This window comes from Bos indicus, chromosome 18 (assembly GCF_029378745.1).
Source record: "Bos indicus isolate NIAB-ARS_2022 breed Sahiwal x Tharparkar chromosome 18, NIAB-ARS_B.indTharparkar_mat_pri_1.0, whole genome shotgun sequence".
NCBI lineage: Eukaryota > Metazoa > Chordata > Mammalia > Artiodactyla > Bovidae > Bos > Bos indicus.
The window spans coordinates 37,451,002-37,472,400 of record NC_091777.1 but is presented as its reverse complement, the minus strand read 5'-3'; the positions used below and the strand labels follow the sequence as shown (position 1 = coordinate 37,472,400).

The 21,399-nt window shown below is 44.3% G+C and overlaps 1 protein-coding gene across 5 annotated transcripts in view; it reads right to left on the bottom strand.

Annotated features, from left to right (window-relative positions):
* WWP2 (WW domain containing E3 ubiquitin protein ligase 2) overlaps window positions 1–21,399 on the bottom strand; it is a 146,472-nt gene that overhangs the window by 64,320 nt on the left and 60,753 nt on the right. For all 5 annotated transcript variants that reach the window (XM_070770836.1, XM_070770832.1, XM_070770833.1 and 2 more), the window contains exon 6: window positions 20,423–20,519. In XM_070770836.1, the coding sequence (XP_070626937.1) occupies window positions 20,423–20,519 (97 nt within the window). The remainder of the gene's footprint in view (window positions 1–20,422; window positions 20,520–21,399) is intronic.

Here is a 21,399-nt window from a genome sequence, read left to right as displayed (position 1 = left end):
CTCAAGTCAGAAACTAAGGCCTCCCTAAGGAATACCAGTCAAGGTCTGGGTCCTGGGATTATCTCCCCATGTTCCAGAAAACGTCTGATGCAAGTGAGGCCCCCAGGAGAGGGCTCTTGGCTGTCCCTTGCCGTTCAAGCTTTGACATTCAGTGTCGGCCTCAGTCCTCAGCTAACCCTGAGAGCCACAGCCTCAAATGCTGTGAGACGTTCAGCACTGTCCTTCATGAAAGCCAGTAACTTGAATTCAGTCATTATTTTCTGACCTATTAGGCCGTGTTCTAGAGCTAGCAACAAAATACAAAGAATTCCTGACCTCAAGGACCTACATGTTAGGGGAAATGCAGTGACTGATAATTCTGCTCAGACACAAATTTGCATCACTCCCTATGAAGCTGGTGTGTGCGAGTCACTGGCTAGTGAGTGAGCCTGGCGGGTAACTTAGCACTTATCACCCAGTGCAACTTTGTTAATCATCATCACATATGCAATAGTTTATATGGAGTATAAACAAAAATTTGTTAAAAAAAGAACAAACAGGCAGCCTTACTATCAGTAATGTAAGTTAAAACAAAATGAAGAGTCAAAAGAAGTAATAGCTCACAAAACAGAAAAACAAAAGTTTCTGCTAAATTAAAAAATGAAATTTAAAATTTGGTGGTGGCTCAGAACTTGGGATTGGTAAGTCTATCATATCCCTTACGAGGAAATGGATTTAAAAAGCACATCATTAAAATTCAAAACTTCCGCCCTTCCAAAAACACTATCAGAAAAATGAAAAGCCAATCCCTAAACTGGGAAAAACTATTTGTAAAACATGTATCTGATAAAGGATTTCTATTGAGAATATATAAGAAAAAACTTCCAAAACTCAGTAATAAAAAGAATAAACCAATAAAACTAACCGAAAAGTTTTAAAAGAGAAGATCTACAAACAACAAATAAACACTTGAGAAACACTCAACATCAAGTCATTGGGAAAATGTAAATTAAAACCACAGTGAGATACCATCACACAACTATACAAATAGACAAAGTAAAAACAAAACAAAAAAGCCTGACACACACACAAAAAAAGAAAACAAAAAAAAACCTGACAGTAAACAGTGTTAGTAAGAACACAAAGCACCCAGGTCTCTCAAACACCGCTGAAGGGAATGCAATGTGGTTCTATCATTTTGCAAAAAAGTTTGGCAGTTTCTTATAAAGTTAAACATGCACTTAGTGTACCAACCAGCAATCCTACGCCTAGGTATTTATACAAGAGAAAAGAAAACATGTTTATACAAAACTTGTGGGCAAACTATTTTGGGTGACTATTCATAATTTTCAAAACCATAAACAACCCAAATCCGTGAATGAACAGACCAAATGTGGTACATCCACACAGTGAAACACTACTCAGCAAACAAAAGGAATGAACTACTGATGATGAAACAACACAGATGAATCACAAATGAATTATGCGAAGCAGGAGACAGACTAAGAGGCTACAGAGTGTATCATTCCATTTTTATGACATTTAAGAAAAGGTAAAACTGCAGAGACAGGAAACAATTAGTATCTGCCAGTAGCTGGAGAAAGAAGTAGGGGCTGACTACAAAGGGGCAAGAGGGAACTTTGGGGGGAAATGATACATTCTGTATCTTGATTTTTGGTGGTGGTTACCAGACTCTATGGGCTTCCAGGTGGCACAGTGGTAAAGAATCCACCTGCCAATGCAGGAGATGCAGGAGACATGGTTTTGATCCCTGGGTGAGGAAGATCTCCTGGAGAAGGAAATGGCAATCCACACCAGTATTCTTGCCTGAAAATCCCATGGAGAGAGGAGCCTAGAGGGCTACCGTCGACAGGGTAAGGAAGAGTCTCAGGCACAGCTGAGTGACTGAGGACACACCAGACTCTATACTTCCATCAAAACCCACAGAACTGTACACTGCATAGGGTTTATGTTACTGTATGCAGATTATACTGTCACAGACCTATTTTCATTTTAAAAAGCAATCTGTGTGTTTCAGTCACTGCAAAAACAACTAATCACATGAGAAAAAATTTTAAAGTAATCGAAAAGTTTTAAAAGAAAACTTAGGTATGGTATGAGGATATGTGTGTGTTAGTCACTCAGTCACGTTCGACTCTTTGTGTTCCCACCAGGCTCCTCTGTCCATGAGATATTCTGTGCAAGAATACTGGAGTGAGTTGTCATGTCATTTCCTTCTAGGGGATCTGCCCCTCCAAAAAACACCCAGACAACAAGAACATTGAAGGGAATATGATTCAGGCAATATCTGCTGCTGCTGCTAAGTCGCTTCAGTCGTGTCCAACTCTGCGCGACCCCATAGACAGCAGCCCACCAGGCTCCCCCATCCCTGGGATTCTCCAGGCAAGAACACTGGAGTGGGTTGCCATTTCCTTCTCCAATGCATGAAAGTGAAAGGTGAAAGTGAAGTCCCTCGGTCGTGTCCAACTCTTAGCAACCCCACGGACTGCAGCCCACCAGGCTCCTCTGTCCATGGGATTTTCCAGGCAAGAGTACTGGAGTGGGGTGCCATTGCCTTCTCTGTAAGGCAATACTCAGAACTCTACAAACACTCTGTATTAATAAATATGGGGATTCTTCAATGCCCGAGGACACATCTCTTGCAAATGTCAAGAATTCGTGGCTGACCGGATACTGGGTGCCAAGCATATTTTTCTATCTTGGTAAAAGAGGCCCAGAATACTAAAGGGAAGTTCTTTGACCTCAGAATTCAAGCCCATTAGCTGGGCAAAAGAGAAGTTTCTGGGCAGAACCACTGAGAGTGGGGTTTTTCCTCCCTTTAAATTTATTAAAGGAAAAAAAAACAGACACAGAAGTTAAAATTGCCTAAATAACTTAAAACTGTTCTCACATCCCAATCCAGGGAATTGATTTTTGCCTAGATGACTAGAAGCAAGAGGGTGGCTGTCCTGCCCCTCTTCCAAGTCCTCTTAACTGGGCATTGTCTTTTAATAGCAGCATGGAAACAAAATGAGTGAGGCTGGGCCGGTTTCCAGTAAAAGAATCAGGAAAAAAAAAAAAACAGTCACTTAAAATAGAATCATGGAGGGAAAAATGGGAAGCAGTGATGGGAAAAGAAATGGTTTCCATCATTCAGAGAGGCGTCACTAAGCAAACCTGCTCCCACCTACATGCAGCCTCCTCAATTCTTCCTGTTCATTCAAATGTGGACAAGGAGAAGGGGAATGGGAGGGGGGTAAAAGGGGGTGGTGAAAAGGGAAAGGCGCAATTAAGAGTTAAAAATGGGACCACTGGAATCATTCTGAGGGTAATTTACGGCTCCATTCCACACCCTACCTCTGGCTGCCAGCCTCAGAAATGACAGGAAAGGTAAAAATAAAACAACTGCCAAGCCCATTCTACATGACAGAAAGACAAGTGATTTACTTATGCCCAATCTGGAGAACAGAGAAACATTCTCAACGGTGGCAGCTTTCTGAGACTGAAAAATTCACTTTAAGAGAGACTATATACTACATTTTGACTCCTCTCATCCCAGGTTGTATGCTGGCTGGGCTTCTAGCAGAAGCGGTCAGTGTCTCATTCCATCCCACCCCAACTCGGAGCAGCAGGGAATGACCTGGGGTTCCCTGAATACAGAAGCCCCTCACTTATTTGTCCCATGTCCTGAGATGGTACAAGGGCACAGGACGCTCCAGCAGCTCAGGAGACTGTCAACCTCCACTGATACACAGCAGGAAGCTGCAGGGGGCCGACCCTGAACACGGGGCTCCAACTTCTGCTGTAGGTGGGCCAGAAAAGGCTCTTCCACCTTCTTCCCCCTGGCATCTCCTCTTGCTTGAACCTGGCCCATCCCAGAGCATTCCTGAGCTACAGCCACAGACCCGAAAGGACCACACGGTACCAGAATGACAGCGCCCAGGCTGTTATTTCTAAGTGTTCTGACGCAACAAATCACAAAGGCAGGGATTCAGCAGGAAGGAGGCACGCTCCTAAAAGAATATGCTCATCAGACGTTCCTCCAAACCTCCCTCTAAACTCCTCCCAAGGAAAAGTTGGAGCTTTTGCTGATCGACTCGCTGGCATCCTCTTCTCTGGACTCTTCACCCAGCTGGCTCCTCATTCAAATCCTGGTCTAAATGTCCCTTACCTCCCAGGCTGCACTAAACTCCCTGACTTCTCTGGCATAGCATTCTATCCTTTTCCTTAATGGCCTTTTTTTTTTAACTTTTTATTTTGTATTGGGGTATAACCAACTAACAATGTTGTGATAGTTTCAGGTGAACAGCTGAAGGGACTCACCCTTTCTATTTGTAATTTATGTTTGTTTATCTGTTTAATGTCTAACTTCAACAAGGCCCATGAAGGCGGAAGCCATGTCTGCTTAGGTGTAACTTTGTATAACCAGAACCTAGCATATGCTTGGCCCCACAGTAGGCACAAAGAAACATTTGCTGAATGAATAAAAGACGCAAGCTCTCAAGTACAAAAGCACTCTTGGGCCTGTAACCTCTAATATTTCCCATGTTCCTAGCAATCCATCACTCCTCACCTCCCTGTCTCCAACCACCTCTTTAAAGAATGGTATCTATGCCAAGAGATGGAATCCACAAGGTAGGAGGTATTGAGAAGTGTCAGAGCTAGTGTCTTCCAAAAAGATTAGCCCGCAACATCATGTAAGAACATTCTCTAGTCTACAAACCAAGGTCTACAAATAAAAATCATTTCATTATACTTTTTTTTGTGCCACATATACTAAAATTGCAAGACAATCTCCACATCCAACCAAATTTTATTTATCATGGTTTTGTTGTTGTTGTTCTAGCTATAATTTTCAAGCACTCTCCAACAGGTAAAGACTAGGCAAGTGATTGAACATGGGAATTAAGAGAGATACCTTGTGTGGCAGGAATATTTTCTAAAATGCCCCTCCTCCCAAAAACACCCCACCTCAATGCATAAAACCAGGGAATGTGATGACATATTACACAGCCTGAATTCCTGCTGAGCACGTGGCCTCACTCAAGTTGGAGGGCTTTATAGAGAGATGGCAATGCCCTGTGGAATCAGTGCTCATCTCACAGGGGTGCCATTTCTGTGATCCAAATAGCCTTCGTGAGACACACACTCCTGACATTCCAACCATCAGTTGGGGATGTGAATAGTTATCTATACGTGGGACATCACTGTTCTCAGAGGGTGAGTAAGTAACACTCTCTCCTGGTAGAGTTCAGGAACATGGATGTTACTACACACGCTTTTTCCAAATAAGACATATTTATGTGTCAGCTTATCTCAGATTCCAATGCTAACCATGGAAGTTGTAAGGACTTGAACAATCCAAGAAAAAAGGTTCAAAGTGGAAGTATCAATCATGAAGAATAAGTAAAACAGGAGGAGCAGAGACTTCCCTGGTGGTCCGGTGGTTAGGACTCCATGCTTCTACTGCAGGGTGCGTGGGTTGGAGCACTGGTCAGAGAACTAGGATCCTGCACGCTGCAGCCAAAAAAAAAACCCCAGGGGGAACCACCACGCTCTTGGCGGTCTCGCTAAGCTTTAGAAATACAAGGCTGTCCTGATAAAAAGTCTCCCCTGTACCCTGTGCCCCTGAAACCATCACTTCTCAGGGAGTCGAGGTGCCAAGGAATGTAAACTGGTAGCAAGACCCACCCTGAAGTCCTGGCAAGTGAGAAGCAGGAACACAAGACTCTTTCAACTCAACAAGGATTCACTGAGCTGCTGCTACGTGCAGCAGAGCACTATTCGGGGCCTGGTGGGGACACAAAGATGCCTAAGGCCCAGATGAGTTTGGCTGAGAACTCCCCCTGTACCCCTCCCAACCTTCAAAACAAGAGTGCTGTAGATGGGAGAGAAAAAAAACCAACTCCTCAGGAGTCCCCATTTCATCATTCTTCTCTACATGTAAAGCAAAAGTGTAGGGTGTGATTTCAAATAAAGGTTTTGCTTACCTTTTTTGAAGGGAAAAATTTTAAACAGAAAGAACAAAACCAACCATATCCTCATCTCCCCTTCTCCTTCACCAAACAGCAGTGATTCACACCATCTCCTACTCTAGACTTTCACAAATCTCATGTTAAAAATTGTTGTCAATTTCTTATTTCAAAGTTGTACCTTCAAAGGCCATTTATGAGCACACAAAATAGACCCGACACACAGACGTGCCATGAAAGTCCAAGAGAAGTCCCAGTCCAAACAGAAAATCTTCAGACAGGGAGCCGGGGAAGAAATTCTTGTTCTCTCTACGCTGTTAGGTGCAGAATTTCACACTCCATTATCAAATAATCCGTGAGCCAAAGATACCTTCAACTCATAAAGACAAAGAAAAGGCAGGCCAAACACAGGCTTAAAGTGGCTGGTTGGCTTAGCAAAGAGAGACAAAGAAAGCAGAACAGACAGCACTTAAAAGGCAAGAGGATGAAAAGATATCACGAATCACAAGAAACAAACGGACCAACCATGACAGTTTAAAGATACAAGGTATTATATTGGTTTGGGTTTGTTTTTCAATCTTTTTTTTTTAATTGAAGTATTGCTGACATACAAACTGTATTAGCTTCAGGTATACAACATAGTCATCCGACATTTCTATACATTCTGAACTGATGTATATAAAGTCTAGGAATCATCTGCCACCAAAGTGATCACAAAATTATTGCCCATATTCTCCACACTGTACATTACATTCTCATGACTTGTTTATTCTATAACCAGAAGTCTGCATCCCTTAGTCCCCCTTCATCTAGTTCTTCCAACTTGCCACCCTCCTTGTACTGTTTGTTAAAAACCCAGTTCAATGATGTTTCGAGCAACACCATCTAATATATAAGCACCAAAAATGTGGAAACTAAATGGCTGCAGAAAATATGGCAAGAAAATACAAAACAAAAGGAAGCTGGGGAAGTTATGCTAATACAAAACTAAATAAACTTTTTAAATGATTTTTAAAATTCAGGCATAATTTACATATAGTAAAATTCACTCCCTTTCAAGGGTACAGTTAAATGAGTTTTACCAGCATATACAATCGTGTTATCATCATCATGATCAAGATATAAAACACTTACACTGCCCCCCAAAATTTCTTGGTGCCCTTGGTATCAATCCCTCCCCTTAATTCCCAAGAATTGCTAACAGGATTTCTGTCCCAATCATTTTGCCTCTTCCAGAATGTTATATAAATGGAATCACATAGAATGTAGCCTTTTGTGTCTGGCTTTTTTAAATTTATGATCTTAACCATTTTATTTTATTTATTTATTTACTTTTGACCCCACCACCTGGCTTGCAGGATCTTAGTTCCCCGACCAGGAATTGAACCTGGTCCCAGACAGTGAGGCTTCCCTGATAGCTCAGTTGGTAAAGAATCCACCTACAATGCAGGAGACCCCAGTTAATTCCTGGGTCAGGAAGATCCCCTGGAGAAGGGAAAGGCTATCCACTCCAGTATTCTGGGCTGGAGAATTCCGTGGACTGTATAGTCCATGGGGTCGCAACGAGTCAGACACGACTGAGAGACTTTCACTTTCACCTTCCAGGTAGTGAGAGCGTGGACTCCTAACCACTGGACTGCCAAGGAAGTCTTTTGTATATCTGGCTTCTTGCATTTAGCATAATTCTTTTGAGAGTCATCCATGTTGTTTAATGCTATTCCTTTTTATTGCCCAGAACAAATAAAATTTTAAAGGTGCTAGAAAAAGAGAGGATCACAAGATAAAAATTTCAATTCACCCAAAAGACATATTTCAAACTTGTATAGTGGGTCCAAGAATAAAACCTTTAAATACACAAAGCAGAAATTCTTGGATACAACCTGGCCCCACCTATTAAATGCCGTCGCCTCCTCCTATTTTCCCATCATTCCCTCCACTCCAGCCAGACTGGCCTCCTTCAACTCCAAAGACCCACTCCCAGCTGGGTTCCTTGGCAAGAGCCACTCCTCTGCCCAAAGTCCCTGACGAGAGAGCCTCATGGAGAAATCCCTCACCTTCTTCAAGGCTTTGTTTACAGGTCGCCTTCTTAACCATACCTCTCTCATCTGCATTATTTCATACTGTATCCTGTTGCTATGTAAAGAGTCCACAAGATCAAACCTGCAGACAAGGTCAGCTGGGCCTTTGCAGCTGTAATCTTGGCAGAATGGTAGGAGGCGGGTGCCAGAATGAAGTGAACTAATACATAAATAGGAATAAGGATGGGAGACTGAGAATATTGAGACTAGTATTTTTGCTATATTTTCAATAGGTATGGGTACATAACAACTTTAAGAAATCCTGTGATGTGTTCTGTGCTTTAGTTCTGTGACTATTTTTACCTAATGCAAAGTGAAAAACCTAAATATAGAATTGTTCCAGTGTATAAAAAGAGTCATTCTATTTAGGTTATTGAGTATGCCATCATAAAGACAGTCGCTAAACCAAACCCTAAATCTCCACTTCCACAGACCTTGGCGCTTTCGAAAGGAGCCAAGCAGGGCCAACAGACTCCTAAAGGAAACATCTAACCTCATCACACCAAACCACAGCCACAAACACCATGGCTTAAGCAGTCCTTTTCCCCGCCATCCACATCTGTCCAAAGCATTTCCAGACAGTTCTGTTCCGATCTTTGATCATCACATACCCAAACTGTGCTAGTTCCTGTGACTCAAGTCTTTTCTCTGAGATCCATACTCTTTAACTGACTTCTCTCTAAACATTTTCCCTTTCGTTGTCTTTTTCTTTTTTTTTTAATTATTTATTTTTCTGGGTACTCCACGTCTTAGTTGCAGAATGCAGGTTCTAGTTCCCTGATCAGACTACTGCATTGGGAGTGTGGACTCTTAGCCATAGGACTACCAGAGAAGTCCCAACTCTTGCCCTTTCAATTACAATTTTCTAGGACTGAGAAGTCCTAGAATCCAGATACAGGTCTCGTTAAAGTAGAAATGTCACCCCTGCCCCCTAAATCATGGAGACCCTAATACTGGTACCATTGTTCAATGTCAGGAATACACCTTGTGGTCCTCTGCATCTCCTAGGTTTGGCTTGCGTTCTCCTCCTATGGATACACTTTGAGAGGAACGACTCTGCCCAAGTCACTCAGTACCACTGTTCCACAGAGCCTACTAAGCACTAATCATGACCATTATGGGGGAAGTCATTTTAAAGTGACAGCTTCAGACTTCCCTGGTGGTCCAGTCACTAAGACTCCACACTCCAAACGCAAGGGCCACAGATTCAATCCCTGGTCCAGGAGCTGGATCCCACGTGCTGCAACTAAGTGTCTGCATGCTGCAGGGGAGCCACCACCTGCAGCTAGTCCTCCACTCCTCCCTCTCCAGTTCCCACATCAATGCTCTTGATCCCTAGGCCCTAGGGACCTCAATCTAGGAATCTCTAGGTCCCTGAGCCTAGCCTTGGCCTCCACTGTGTCAAGACATTCCTACCTTCTTCTGCCTTCTCCTGTGTCCCTTCTCCTACCCCTTCATTCCAGGGGCTAGTAGACTCTCCGACAACAAGGCAGCGAGGTTCTGGAAGCAGTTTGTTGTTTTAGTTGCTAAGTCATGTCCAGCTCTTTTGCAACCCCACAGACTGTAGCCCGCCAGGCTCCTCTGTCCACAGGATTTCCCAGGCAGGAATACTGGAGTGGGTTGCTATTTCCTTCTCCAGGGGATCTTTCCAACCCAGGGACCGAACCTGTGTTTCCTGTACTAGCAGGTGGGTTCTTTACCACTAGTGTCACCTGGGAAGCCCAAAGGAATGAGTATGTGCTGTATTCAAATAAAATTTTATTTACAAAAAGAAGTGGTAAAGAGGATAAGACAAACTCAGACTGGAAGAAAATATTTGTAAAAACATATCTTGATAAAAGACTGTTTTCCAAAATATACAAAGAACACTTAAGACTCAACAACAAGAAAAGGAAAAACCTGATTTAAAAAATGGGCAAAAGGCCTGAACAGACACCTCACCAAAAAAGATATATACATGGCAAATGAGTATATGAAAAGGTGCTCTACATTATATGTCATTAGGGAAATGCAAACGAGACACCACGACATGCCTATTAGAAAGGCCAAAATCTAGAATACTGACAACACCAAATGCTGGTGAGGATGTGGAGCAACAGGAACTCTCATCCATTGCTGGTGGGGATATAAAATGGTATAGCCATTTTGGAAGACAATTTGGCAATTTGTTACAAAACTAAAAGTACTCTTTTGCTCTTACCATCAGATCAGATCAGATCAGTTCAGTCGCTCAGTCGTGTCCGACTCTTTGCAACCCCATGAATCGCAGCACGCCAGGCCTCCCTGTCCATCACCAACTCCCGGAGTTCACTCAGACTCACGTCCATCGAGTCAGTGATGCCATCCAGCCATCTCATCCTCTGTCATCCCCTTCTCCTCCTGCCCCCAATCCCTCCCAGCATCAGAGTCTTTTCCAATGAGTCAACTCTTCGCATGAGGTGGCCAAAGTACTGGAGTTTCAGCTTTAGCATCATTCCTTCCAAAGAAATCCCAGGGCTGACCTCCTTCAGAATGGACTGGTTGGGTCTCCTTGCAGTCCAAGGGACTCTCAAGAGTCTTCCCCAACACCACAGTTCAAAAGCATCAATTCTTCGGTGCTCAGCCTTCTTCACAGTCCAACTCTCACATCCATATATGACCACAGGAAAAACCATAGCCTTGACTAGACGAACCTTTGTTGGCAAAGTAATGTCTCTGCTTTTGAATATGCTATCTAGGTTGGTCATAACTTTCCTTCCAAGGAGCTCTTACCATACAACCTAGCAATTGCTCTCCTTTGTATTTTTCCAAAGGAGTTGAAAACATGTCCACATAAAAATTTGCACAGGGCTGTTTACAGTAGCTTTGTTCAAAATTGTCAAAACTCAGAAGCAACCAAGATGTCCCTCAGTAGGTGAATGGATAAATAAACTGTGGTATGTCCAGATTATGAAGTATTATTTCAGTCAATTCAGTTCAGTCGCTCACTTGTGTCCAACTCTTTGCAATCCCGTGGACTGCATGCAGCATTCCAGGCATCCCTGTCCATCACCAACTCCTGGAGTTTACTCAAACTCATGTCCATTGAGTCGGTGATACCATCCAACCATCTCATCCTCTGCCGTCCCCTTTTCCTCCCGCCTTCAATCTTTGCCCAGCATCAGAGTCTTTTCAAATGAGTCAGTTCTTCACATCAGGTAGCTAAAGTACTGCAGCTTCAGCTTCAGCATCAGTCCTTCCAATAAATATTCAGGACTGATTTCCTTTAGGATGGACTGGTTCGATCTCCTTGCAAGAGTTCAAGGGACGCTCAAGAGCTTTCTCCAACACCACAGTTCAAAAGCATCAGTTCTTCGGCACTCAGCTTTCTTTATAGTCCAACTCTCACATCCATACATGACTACTGGAAAAATCAAAGCTCTGACTAGATGGACCTTTGCTGGCAAAGTAATATCTCTGCTTTTTAATATGCTATCTAGGTTGTTCATAAATTTTTTCCAAGGAGCAAGCATCTTTTAATTTCATGGCAGCAGTCACCATCTGCAGTGATTTTGGAGCCCCCAAAAAAAGTTTGTCACTGTTTCCATTGTTTCCCCATCTATTTGCCATGAAGTGATGGGACCAGAAATATTATTTAGTTCTAAAAAACAAATGAACTATCAAACCATGAAGAGACACAGAGGAACCTCAGATACATATTACTAAGTGAAGGGCTACAATCTGAGCTACAAATTTTATGATTCCAGTTAGATGACATTCTAGAAAAGGCAAAACTATATAGGCAGTAAAAAGATCAATGGTTAACAGGGAGAGAGGGATAAACAGACAGAATACAGGAGATCTTTAGAGCACTGAAACTATTTTGTATAATGCTATAGCATATTGAAAAGCAGAGACATTACCTTGCCAACAAAGGTTCATCTAGTCAAGGCTATGGTTTTTTCCTGTGGTCATGTATGGATGTGAGAATTGGACTGTGAAGAAGGCTGAGCGCCGAAGAATTGATGCTTTTGAACTGTGGTGTTGGAGAAGACTCTTGAGAGTCCCTTGGACTGCAAGGAGATCCAACCAGTCCATCCTGAAGGAGGTCAGCCTTGGGATTTCTTTGGAAGGAATGATGCTAAAGCTGAAACTCCAGTACTTTGGCCACCTCATGCGAAGAGTTGACTCATTGGAAAAGACTCTGATGCTGGGAGGGATTGGGGGCAAGAGGAGAAGGGGACGACAGAGGATGAGATGGCTGGATGGCATCACTGACTCGATGGACGTGAGTCTGAGTGAACTCCGGGAATTGGTGATGGACAGGGAGGCCTGGCGTGCTGCGATTCACGGGGTCGCAAAGAGTCGGACACGACTGAGCAACTGATCTGATCTGATCTGGTAATGATGGATACATGTCACTATACATGCGTCAAAATCATAAAGTACACAATACCAAAAGTGAACTCTAATATAAACTATGGACACTGGGAGATAAAGTCTCTCATTATCATTTGGGATGATGATTTGTCAATGTAGGTTCAATGATTGTAGCAACACAAACCACTCTATTGTGGGATGCTGATGGCATGCTCCCCGCTGCGGGAGGCTGTGTATATGTGGTAGGTGGGAAATCTCTACTTGCTGCTCAGTGTTGCTGTGAACCAAGCACTGCTCTAAACAAACAAACAAGTGCAGCCTGGATTTGACCTGAAGACCATGGCTGGCTTCAGCTATCATCCTGAATATCTTGTGTCAACATTACCAAATGACTAGTATGTCTAAATGTGCCAAGTCCTCTTATTCTCAATTGCCTTTGCTGACGCTGTTCCCTCAGCCTGAGCGACTTCCCCTTCCCCAACTTCACTGGTCTGCAAACTCCTTCAAAATACAGATCAAACATGTGAAGTCTTCCCCTACTATCCCCTGGTGGATTTAGGTAACTTTCCACTAGCTTCGCTCACCACCACTATGGGGTCCATCACACTACACTGGAACTGTCACCTCTGTCTCCCACCAGATGCCAGTCCTCAATGTCAAGGGCCATGACTTTTTTATCTTTTTATCTACAACCCAGCTCACAGCCTGGCATTCATGTTTATGGAACAAATACTGCCTCCAACAAAAACTGCCTCCAATAAAGACCAATGAGATAAAACGGATCTGAATAAACAAACATTCAATAGGAATTCCCTGCTGGTCTAGTGGTTAAGACTCTGTGCTTCCACTGCCAGAAACCTGAGTTCAATCCTTGGTCAGGGAACTAAGATCCCACAAGCCACGTGGCACAGCCAAAAAAACAAAAACAAAACCCTAAAACAAAAAAAGTACAATAATGCATAATTTTAATCAGTGCAGAATTTATAAATTAACATATAAATAAATGTGTACTTCATCTCGATAATGACTTTTCAATGTGTGGCTTTGGGAATGCAGGGTAGCTCTTGTCCATGGTCTCAACCCTATTCCTTACATACCATCTACTCAGAAGAGAGCCCTGCAAGCTCCTTCTGTGCAGGAACCGGGTCTCAGTTATTACTATATGAGTAAACAAACTACTCATATTCCTTTTCTTACTCCTATCTCTTCTCCAGCAATTGTAATGAGCCTACAGCTAGATTTTAAGTAGAAGTTATTGGGTGGGAGACCTGAATGGAGACCATAAAGACATTTGGATCAGCGTCACGCTGACAGGGTGACATCGCCACATCACTGCAGGTTGAAGGGAATTCCCTGGTGGTCAGTGGTTAGGAATCGGTGCTTTCACTGCTGGGGCCCCAGGTTCAGTCCCTGGTTGGGGAACTAAGATCCTCAAGCGGCACAGCGTGGCCAAAAATAACTAACTAACTACAGTTCCGAATCAAGCACCTTTAGTCATCTCAGTGGAAGGACAGGCGGCAGTGGCCAACAATGACAGAGAGTGGCCCAGCGCCTGAAGGCTCAGTTTCCATCTGCCTCTTACTCCCATTAGCTTGGCTTCCCGGTCTTCGCTGGTCCCCCAAGGACTTCCAGCAGTGTTCCCAGCATCCTCTCGCTCGGTGAAGTTTATTTTTCTTTCCTTTCTGGGCTAGGCTGTCTGCAGACACAGCTGATGAGCTATTTAGAGCTCACCAGAGACCTTGGGCCTTTCCATGTCTCTGAGATTAGGGCTTTTAAATCTCCAGAGGTCACTAATGCCAAGGCAAGGGAGTCAATAAATCTGATATGCTTTCATCAGAGCAGGATAAAAAGGGAGAGAGGAAAGGAGGGTGGATGAAAACTCTATCATAGGAGGGTATGAACTCACATGTCAAAGAACTGGGTGGGAGCTTGTTAAAATGCAGATTCTGACCAACACGGCCCAATACTGACGGCTGATGGGGAACAGAGGCCTCCAGCCCTTCACACCAAACACACACACAAACATGCTCATGCACACTCATGTACATTCACACATATTCTTACAATAAATACATATATAGTATATAATAAAGAAAAATTAATTACTTAAGCCCCTATATCTTCTTAACCAAGATCTCTTTCACAGATTTCAGGCCTATGAGTGAAAAACTTTATGAACCCAAAATCCAATTCAACGCATTCTTCCATTTGCTCATACCATTTCCCTGTATGACGATGGAAAATCTATAGGGATTCTAGACAGAGGAGCTAGTTGTTCAAGTTGGAAGAAATATTTTTTTCTCATCGTTTTTTTTTTAATGTTTTGTTTCGTTTTGGGGTATATCCAGTTAAGGATTAACAATGTTGTGATAGTTTCAGATGAACAGTGAAGGGAGTCAGCCATATATACACAGGCATCCATTCTTCCCCAAACTCCCCTCCCATCCAAGCTGCCACATAACATTCAACTGAGGTCCATGTGCCATACAGTAGGTCCGTCTTGATTATCCATTTTAATATAGCACTATGTCCACACCCATCCCAAACTCCCTAACCGTCTCTTCCCTTCCACCTCCCCACAACCGTAAGTTCATTCTCTAAGTCTGAATCTCTTTCTGTTCTGTAAGTTTATTTGTATCATTTCTTTTTAGATTCTGCATATAAGAGATGTCAAAGGATATTTATCCTTTTCTGTCTGCAAGTCAGAAGGAATCTTAAGTCTGTGCTTGGAGCAACAGCACAGTTCACAGACAGTTCTATGATGGTTTCACCCATCGGTTGACACCACCTTAACTCCCTAATTTCATGTAATAGCCAAGGAGGAGGGGGTAGAATCACAGGTGATGAAGAATCAGCAAACCACAGAGGGATTCCAATGCTCTGGCTTTCCACCTTCAGTCTGGAATTTCTCAACCATTTCTCACCTGACAGTATCTCTGAAGACGGCTGCCAGTACCATTGGGGATCCCCCTGCTGGGTTCTTTTTCGCTCCATGCTCACCCCACTGTTAGCTTCTCTAGTTAACACTGTTAGCCCCTAAGCCACTGTACTGAACCCTTGGACGGTGGACAAGTCTCTCTGCAAACTTCTGCCCTCCCTCTCCTCAGTGTCTTCCTCTCCACACACTCATCTCTTCTCTCTCAGAGCCTCCCATGGTGTGAAACTTCACATACATTGCACATGCCATGAAGACTGCATGTGGAAAGCAGACACCATGCTTCTGGCAAGCGTCATGCAAGGCGATGTGTGCACGACACCGGGCACACAGGAGATCTGCAAAACCTGAATTGACTTAGGCACAGTTCCCAAGTCAGCCCTCATTCCAGCAAAATAAAACAAACACTGGGGGATTATTGGAGGGTGTGGAAGGCTTTCCCCATGCCAACTAGCACACACTTTCCCAGGGGGCTCCGCAACACTGGAACAGGGAACACGGGCTGAGGACGCAGGCCGGGACAGCACACGCACAGACAGAGCCCTGGGTACCCCACGTAACGGCCCCCACTCCAAGCCCAAAACGGCACCAGACTGGCCCTCTCGGGCCACCAAGATTACTGCTATTCTGACACACAGTCCCATACACTCACAGACAGAGCCTGGGTACCCCACGTAACAGTCCCCACTCCAAGCACAAAACGGCACCAGACTGGCCCTCTCAGGCCATCATGATTACTGCTATTCTGACACACGGTCTGGCAGTGGCCAGCTTTCATCTGGATCCTGTTCCCAAGGCCCAGATGACATTCTCCCACCTGAGATCTTTAAGTGATGGAAGCGCAGCCGCCAAGGCCAGTGTGGAGCATCGTCTTAGAATCACCAGCTCCACTGCTGTAAAGATGAACAGGGCGGAAGAGAAACGAGTGCGCGTCATCCAGCCTGGAGAAAGCCAAAGTTCTGAAACCTGTCTGCCTCAACGGTAGACGACAATCTCTGCAACCAAACCCCATCCCTATTCAGCTTACCTAGATTGGTAGATGATAGTTTCTGTATTGTGAAATATATCATGCAAATGAAAGAATATATTAAATATTCAGTTAAAGAAAAAAAAAACCCTGGGCTAAGAAATAGCATTCCCAGTACCCAGAAGCTTTCATTGTGCTTTTTCTTCATTAAACCCACCCACCAGTGACAACCAACCTCCTGAATTCAGGGTTAATGATTCCCTTCTGTTTTTTACAGTTTTACCACCCACAAAGGTATCCATAAAATATATATATATATATATATATATATATTATATATATATACACACACACACACGGTTTAGTTTTACATTTTTAAACTTTATATAAATGACATTATACTATATACTTTTTCTGTCATCTGCAGCTCTTGTTCAACATTATGTTTCTGAGATTCCAACACATTGATATTAACTTTCTATTCCCCATTTTTTTGCTACCAGACAGCATTTCATTGCAAGACTATACAACAGTGTGTGATATGAACTCTTTCTTTACTCAACCAGACCCACTGAGTGGATACTAACGTGGCTGGTCTGCTAATAACTTTATGCCATGGGTAGTGATACCGTGCTGGCTTCCATGCAGCAGCCCAAATGGCAAAACAACTAGAGATGTTCTACCTGATGACTCATAACGAGTGGGAAAGATCCCACTAGGAGACAGAGCTACGAGGCCCTGTTCAGCAAGCACCTGGAAATGTTGTTGGATGAACTTGGGGAAATGAATCCTTAAGATACAGCTCTTACACGGTTCCAGTTCTATAGCTTTATAAAGCAGGGGCAGGATAGGAAAAGGCTGCTTTCACACTGCAATCTTCACCTTCATGGGCACATCAGAGCACCTTTGATCATGGAGAATAGCACCCAAGTCCAAGAAAAACCTACCCTTTCAGACGGTGAAAGCTAAATATTTAGTCTGGGAGGCAGTGGGCCGAAGCCCGTCATTCTCTCTGCCACAGGAAACCAAGGACAGCGGAGGATTGTCCCTGAGTCCTGAAGGTTTGATTCATCACCCTCCTAACTACAGACTCCTAAACAGGAATGCTTCATCATGCGTTACGTCCCAGGTTTGGGGGTGGGGAAGTGGGGCGTGAAAGACAGTCTCCAGATGCAACTCCTGGCCACCTTTACTGCGCAATGCCTGTGTGCAAGGCCCTCAGATGGTACTGTGTGTTAGTCACTCAATTATGTCTGACTCTTTCTGACCCCATGGACTGTAACCCTCCAGGCTCCTCTGTCCATGGGATTCTCCAGCAAGAATGCTGGAGTGAGTAGACATTCCCTTCTCCAGGGGATCTTCCCAACCCAGGGGTGGAACACGGGTCTCCTGCATTACAGACAGGTTCTTTACCTTCTGAGCCACCTAACTCATCCCAATTAATTCCTGCAGTGATCCCCTGAGGCAGGCGATACCCCCATTTTACACCTGGAAAGACTGAGAGGCTGAGAAGTTTGATGACTTGCCCAATAATGTATAGCAAGTCAATGACAGGTCAGGATTCAGTCTACATCTGCTGCCAGAGCCTCACGCTCATCCACTAGACCACCCTGCCACTCCCTGTGTGCACAGTGACTTCATAAAAGCCATACATCCAGGTGTTTGCCACCAAATGGCAGTGGGTTCCACGCGAACATACAATGAATACCTAGATGGCAGAGGCCTGTGAAAATTCACAGACCACACGTAGAAAATGAAGCAGCAGCCAGACAGACAGAGGAGGCTCCCAGATGGCTTCACTTACCTACAAGCACTTTGTCCACTGACAATTAACTACCAATGAATGTCCACTGTGTGTTGTGGGCAAAGTCGCGACCGATTTTCTGTTGAAGTCTGGCTACTGCTCTAACAATCAACAGCCCTCAACACAAACAAGAGCACAAAGGAGGGCTATCCAGATATGTGAATGTCAAGGTCTACCAATCAGAGAACTTCACAGAGCAACAAACAGCTCAAGAACTTAAGTCCGAACCTGTTAAGAGCCTAACGCTGCCTTCCTCCAGCCCCAAATTAAGTGACATCAGTTGTGCTTGACACAAATTTTCCAGTCAGCTCAAAGACCAAGATGGCAGTGACAAGCACCGGGGCTCAGAGGCAGCATTCTCACAGCGAGCACCTGAGGTGTTCCTCTCCACCAGCCACTCGTCACTGAAGAGACTCTGTTCTTCTAGCTCTGAGTGCCAATGGTGCCACTGCTGATACAAGATTTGCCAGTTGTATTGTTGGTACTTGACCCTGTGAGACTCCAGTAGTCATGTATGGGTGTGAGAGTTGGACTATAAAGAAGGCTGAATGCTGAAGAACTGATGCTTTCAAATTGTGGTGCTGGAGAAGATTCTTGAGAGTCCCTTGGACAGCAAGGACATCAAACCAGTCAATCCTAAAGGAAATCAGTCCTGAATATTCATTGGAAGGACTGATGCTAAAGTTGAAGCTCCAATACTTTGGCCACCTGATGTGAAGAACTAACTCACTGGAAAAGACCCTGATGCTGGGAAAGATTGAAGGCAGGAGGAGAAGGGGACGACAGAGGATCAGATGGTTGCATGGCATCACCAACTCAATGGACATGAGTTTGAGAAAAGTCCTGGAAATAGTGAAGGATAGGGAAGCCTGGTGTGCTGCAGTCCATGGGGTCACAAACAGTCAGACACGACTGAGCAACTAAACAACAACCACCCTCTGAGACCCAGCTACTTTTCCCAACTGAAAGTCTCTCTTCTCCGTGACACACTAGGTGACCCATCTTCAGGAAATGAGGCCAGAGCTCTGCAGAAGCTTGGAGAAGAGACAACAGGGAAATGGTACCTCTGCTCCTGATGATGCTATAGACAGAAGATCCAAATGCCTAACCCTCTCTTGTTCCTGACGCCTGCTGGCCTTCAAGACCTCACAAGCCCTCAAGACCACAAGATCTAGACAGGCTGATCGCTGTCCGCAGTGCAGTCTTTCCAGATGCTGTGGGTATATAGCAGCCCCAGCTCGCTATATACTCTGTTTCTTAAAGCATCATTCCCCCATGCCCCAGGACTTGTTTGGGAAGAGTCTACTAGTTATTCACCTGCACTCTGGTTTACAAACTACATTCCATATGATTCTTTTCCTTAAAATTTCTTTAAAATGTCTTGGAATTTTGTACAGTGTAACAAACAATGAAACAATAAGCAATATATAATAAAAACTCCTCCCCATCTAATATACTTAAAACTACTCCCCTGCCTGGGAATTTAGTGGCCATGGAGATGAGTATGCACCATTAACACAGGTGTAAGATGGAGATGTCAATAAATAAAATTAAGTCTAAAAATAACATCATTTGTGATGCATATATAACAAGTATAATACAGCTCAGACTCTGAGTGCAGGAAGTCTGAATCAGCACTCCAAAGGGAATCATGGATCATCCCCACAAACAAAAATGTACAGAGAGAAAATGTCACATACACAAAAACACTGCTCTGGGGACCTCCCTGGTGGTCTGCTGGTTAGAAATCTTCCTGCTAATGCAGGTCGCAGGGGTTTGATCCCTGGTCCAGGAGGATCCCACAGGCCTTGGGGCAGCTAGGCCCATGCACCACAACTACTGAAGCCCGTGTGCCCTAAGGCCCATGCTCTGCAACAAGAGAAACCACCGCAATGAGGAGCCTGCACACCGCAACTAGCGAGCAGCCCCAGCTTGCCATTAACTAGAGAAAATCTTTGCACAGCAAGCCTAAATAAAAAGGAAAGAAAAAAAAAACAAAAAAAAGAACGACTGCTCTAAGTGTTCCTTTGTATTTCCTGGAAGGATAACTGTGGCCATGGTACCTGATCATCAAAAAGCAGTCAAGCTCTGCTCAACTGAGCAATAAACAACTTGGTCCATTCCATCTTTGTCAAGGAACCACTGACCCGTCTGGGAATCCTGAGTTGTGTATTCCCCTCTGGGCCATATTAACATACTTATAAGTCTTGCAAGTCAGTTACAAGCTCTCTGGAAATTTCTGACAGTTTCTAACATAAACTGTTCCTCGTCACTTTCCCACATGTTTTCAGGAGCTCTGAGCAACTCCTGGCTCCCCCTCCTTCACAGGGCAGGAGGAGGATGTCTTACCGGGATCTCCCACCAAAGCAGTTTGTGCTGGGGGGCTGGTGGCGGTTCTCTGGAGCGACGGCTGTCCCGCTGGATTCTCTTGAAGGTGGCTGTGAACCTGGAAAAGGGATCCATCGTAAGAAAGAAACATTGAGAAGCTCACACCTCTGTTCGAGATGTGGGTACGGCAACACCGCTAATGGCGTGTTTCTACCCCCAACGGACAGCGAGTGTCCACTAAGCTGCAGCTGCCAGCCCAACAAGGACAGGTGAGATCTGAATGGGGCCAAGGAACAAAGGGGCTCAAACCTGGGAAACACTTCCTCTTCCTCAAGACCTTCAAGAACGTCTCAGGCACTTTACAAGCATGTTGCCTTACATATTAAATGAAACCACACCACGTGAGACAGAGGCCAGATGCTGACCATGCAAAGTGGGGGCAAGGAATTGGGGCATCTCTCCACATCACAATCAGCGAGCTTTTGAAAAGCCAAATCAAGGACGTCCCTGGCAGTTCAGGGGTTAAGAATCCACCTTCCAATTCAGGGGACATGGGTTCCATCTCTGGTCAGGGAACATGCCACAGGACAACTGAGCCCACAACTAGAGAGCCCGTGGGCCACAATGAAGACCTGATGCGGTCAAAAAAAATAAATATTTTTAAAATAAAATTTAAAAAACTTAATAAAGTCAGATCAGATCCAATCTAAATCAAATCATGACAGTCTCCTGATTAAAAACCCTTCAACAGCTTTCTGCTTCTTATGCTGTAGTTCCAAATCCTTATTGAGGTCTTGGAGGCTGTGTGATCGAACTGGCCTCATCTCCCACCACTCTACTTTTCTCACTCCTCACTATCCAACTGGCTGTCCCTATGCCTATGAAAGGCCACACTCGCTTCCATCTGAGAGCCTTTGCGCCTGAGACCCCTCTACCTCTTACTCAGCCACCCCAACAGCTCACATCCCCACCTTGGCCTGTCTAAACTCATGTTCTAG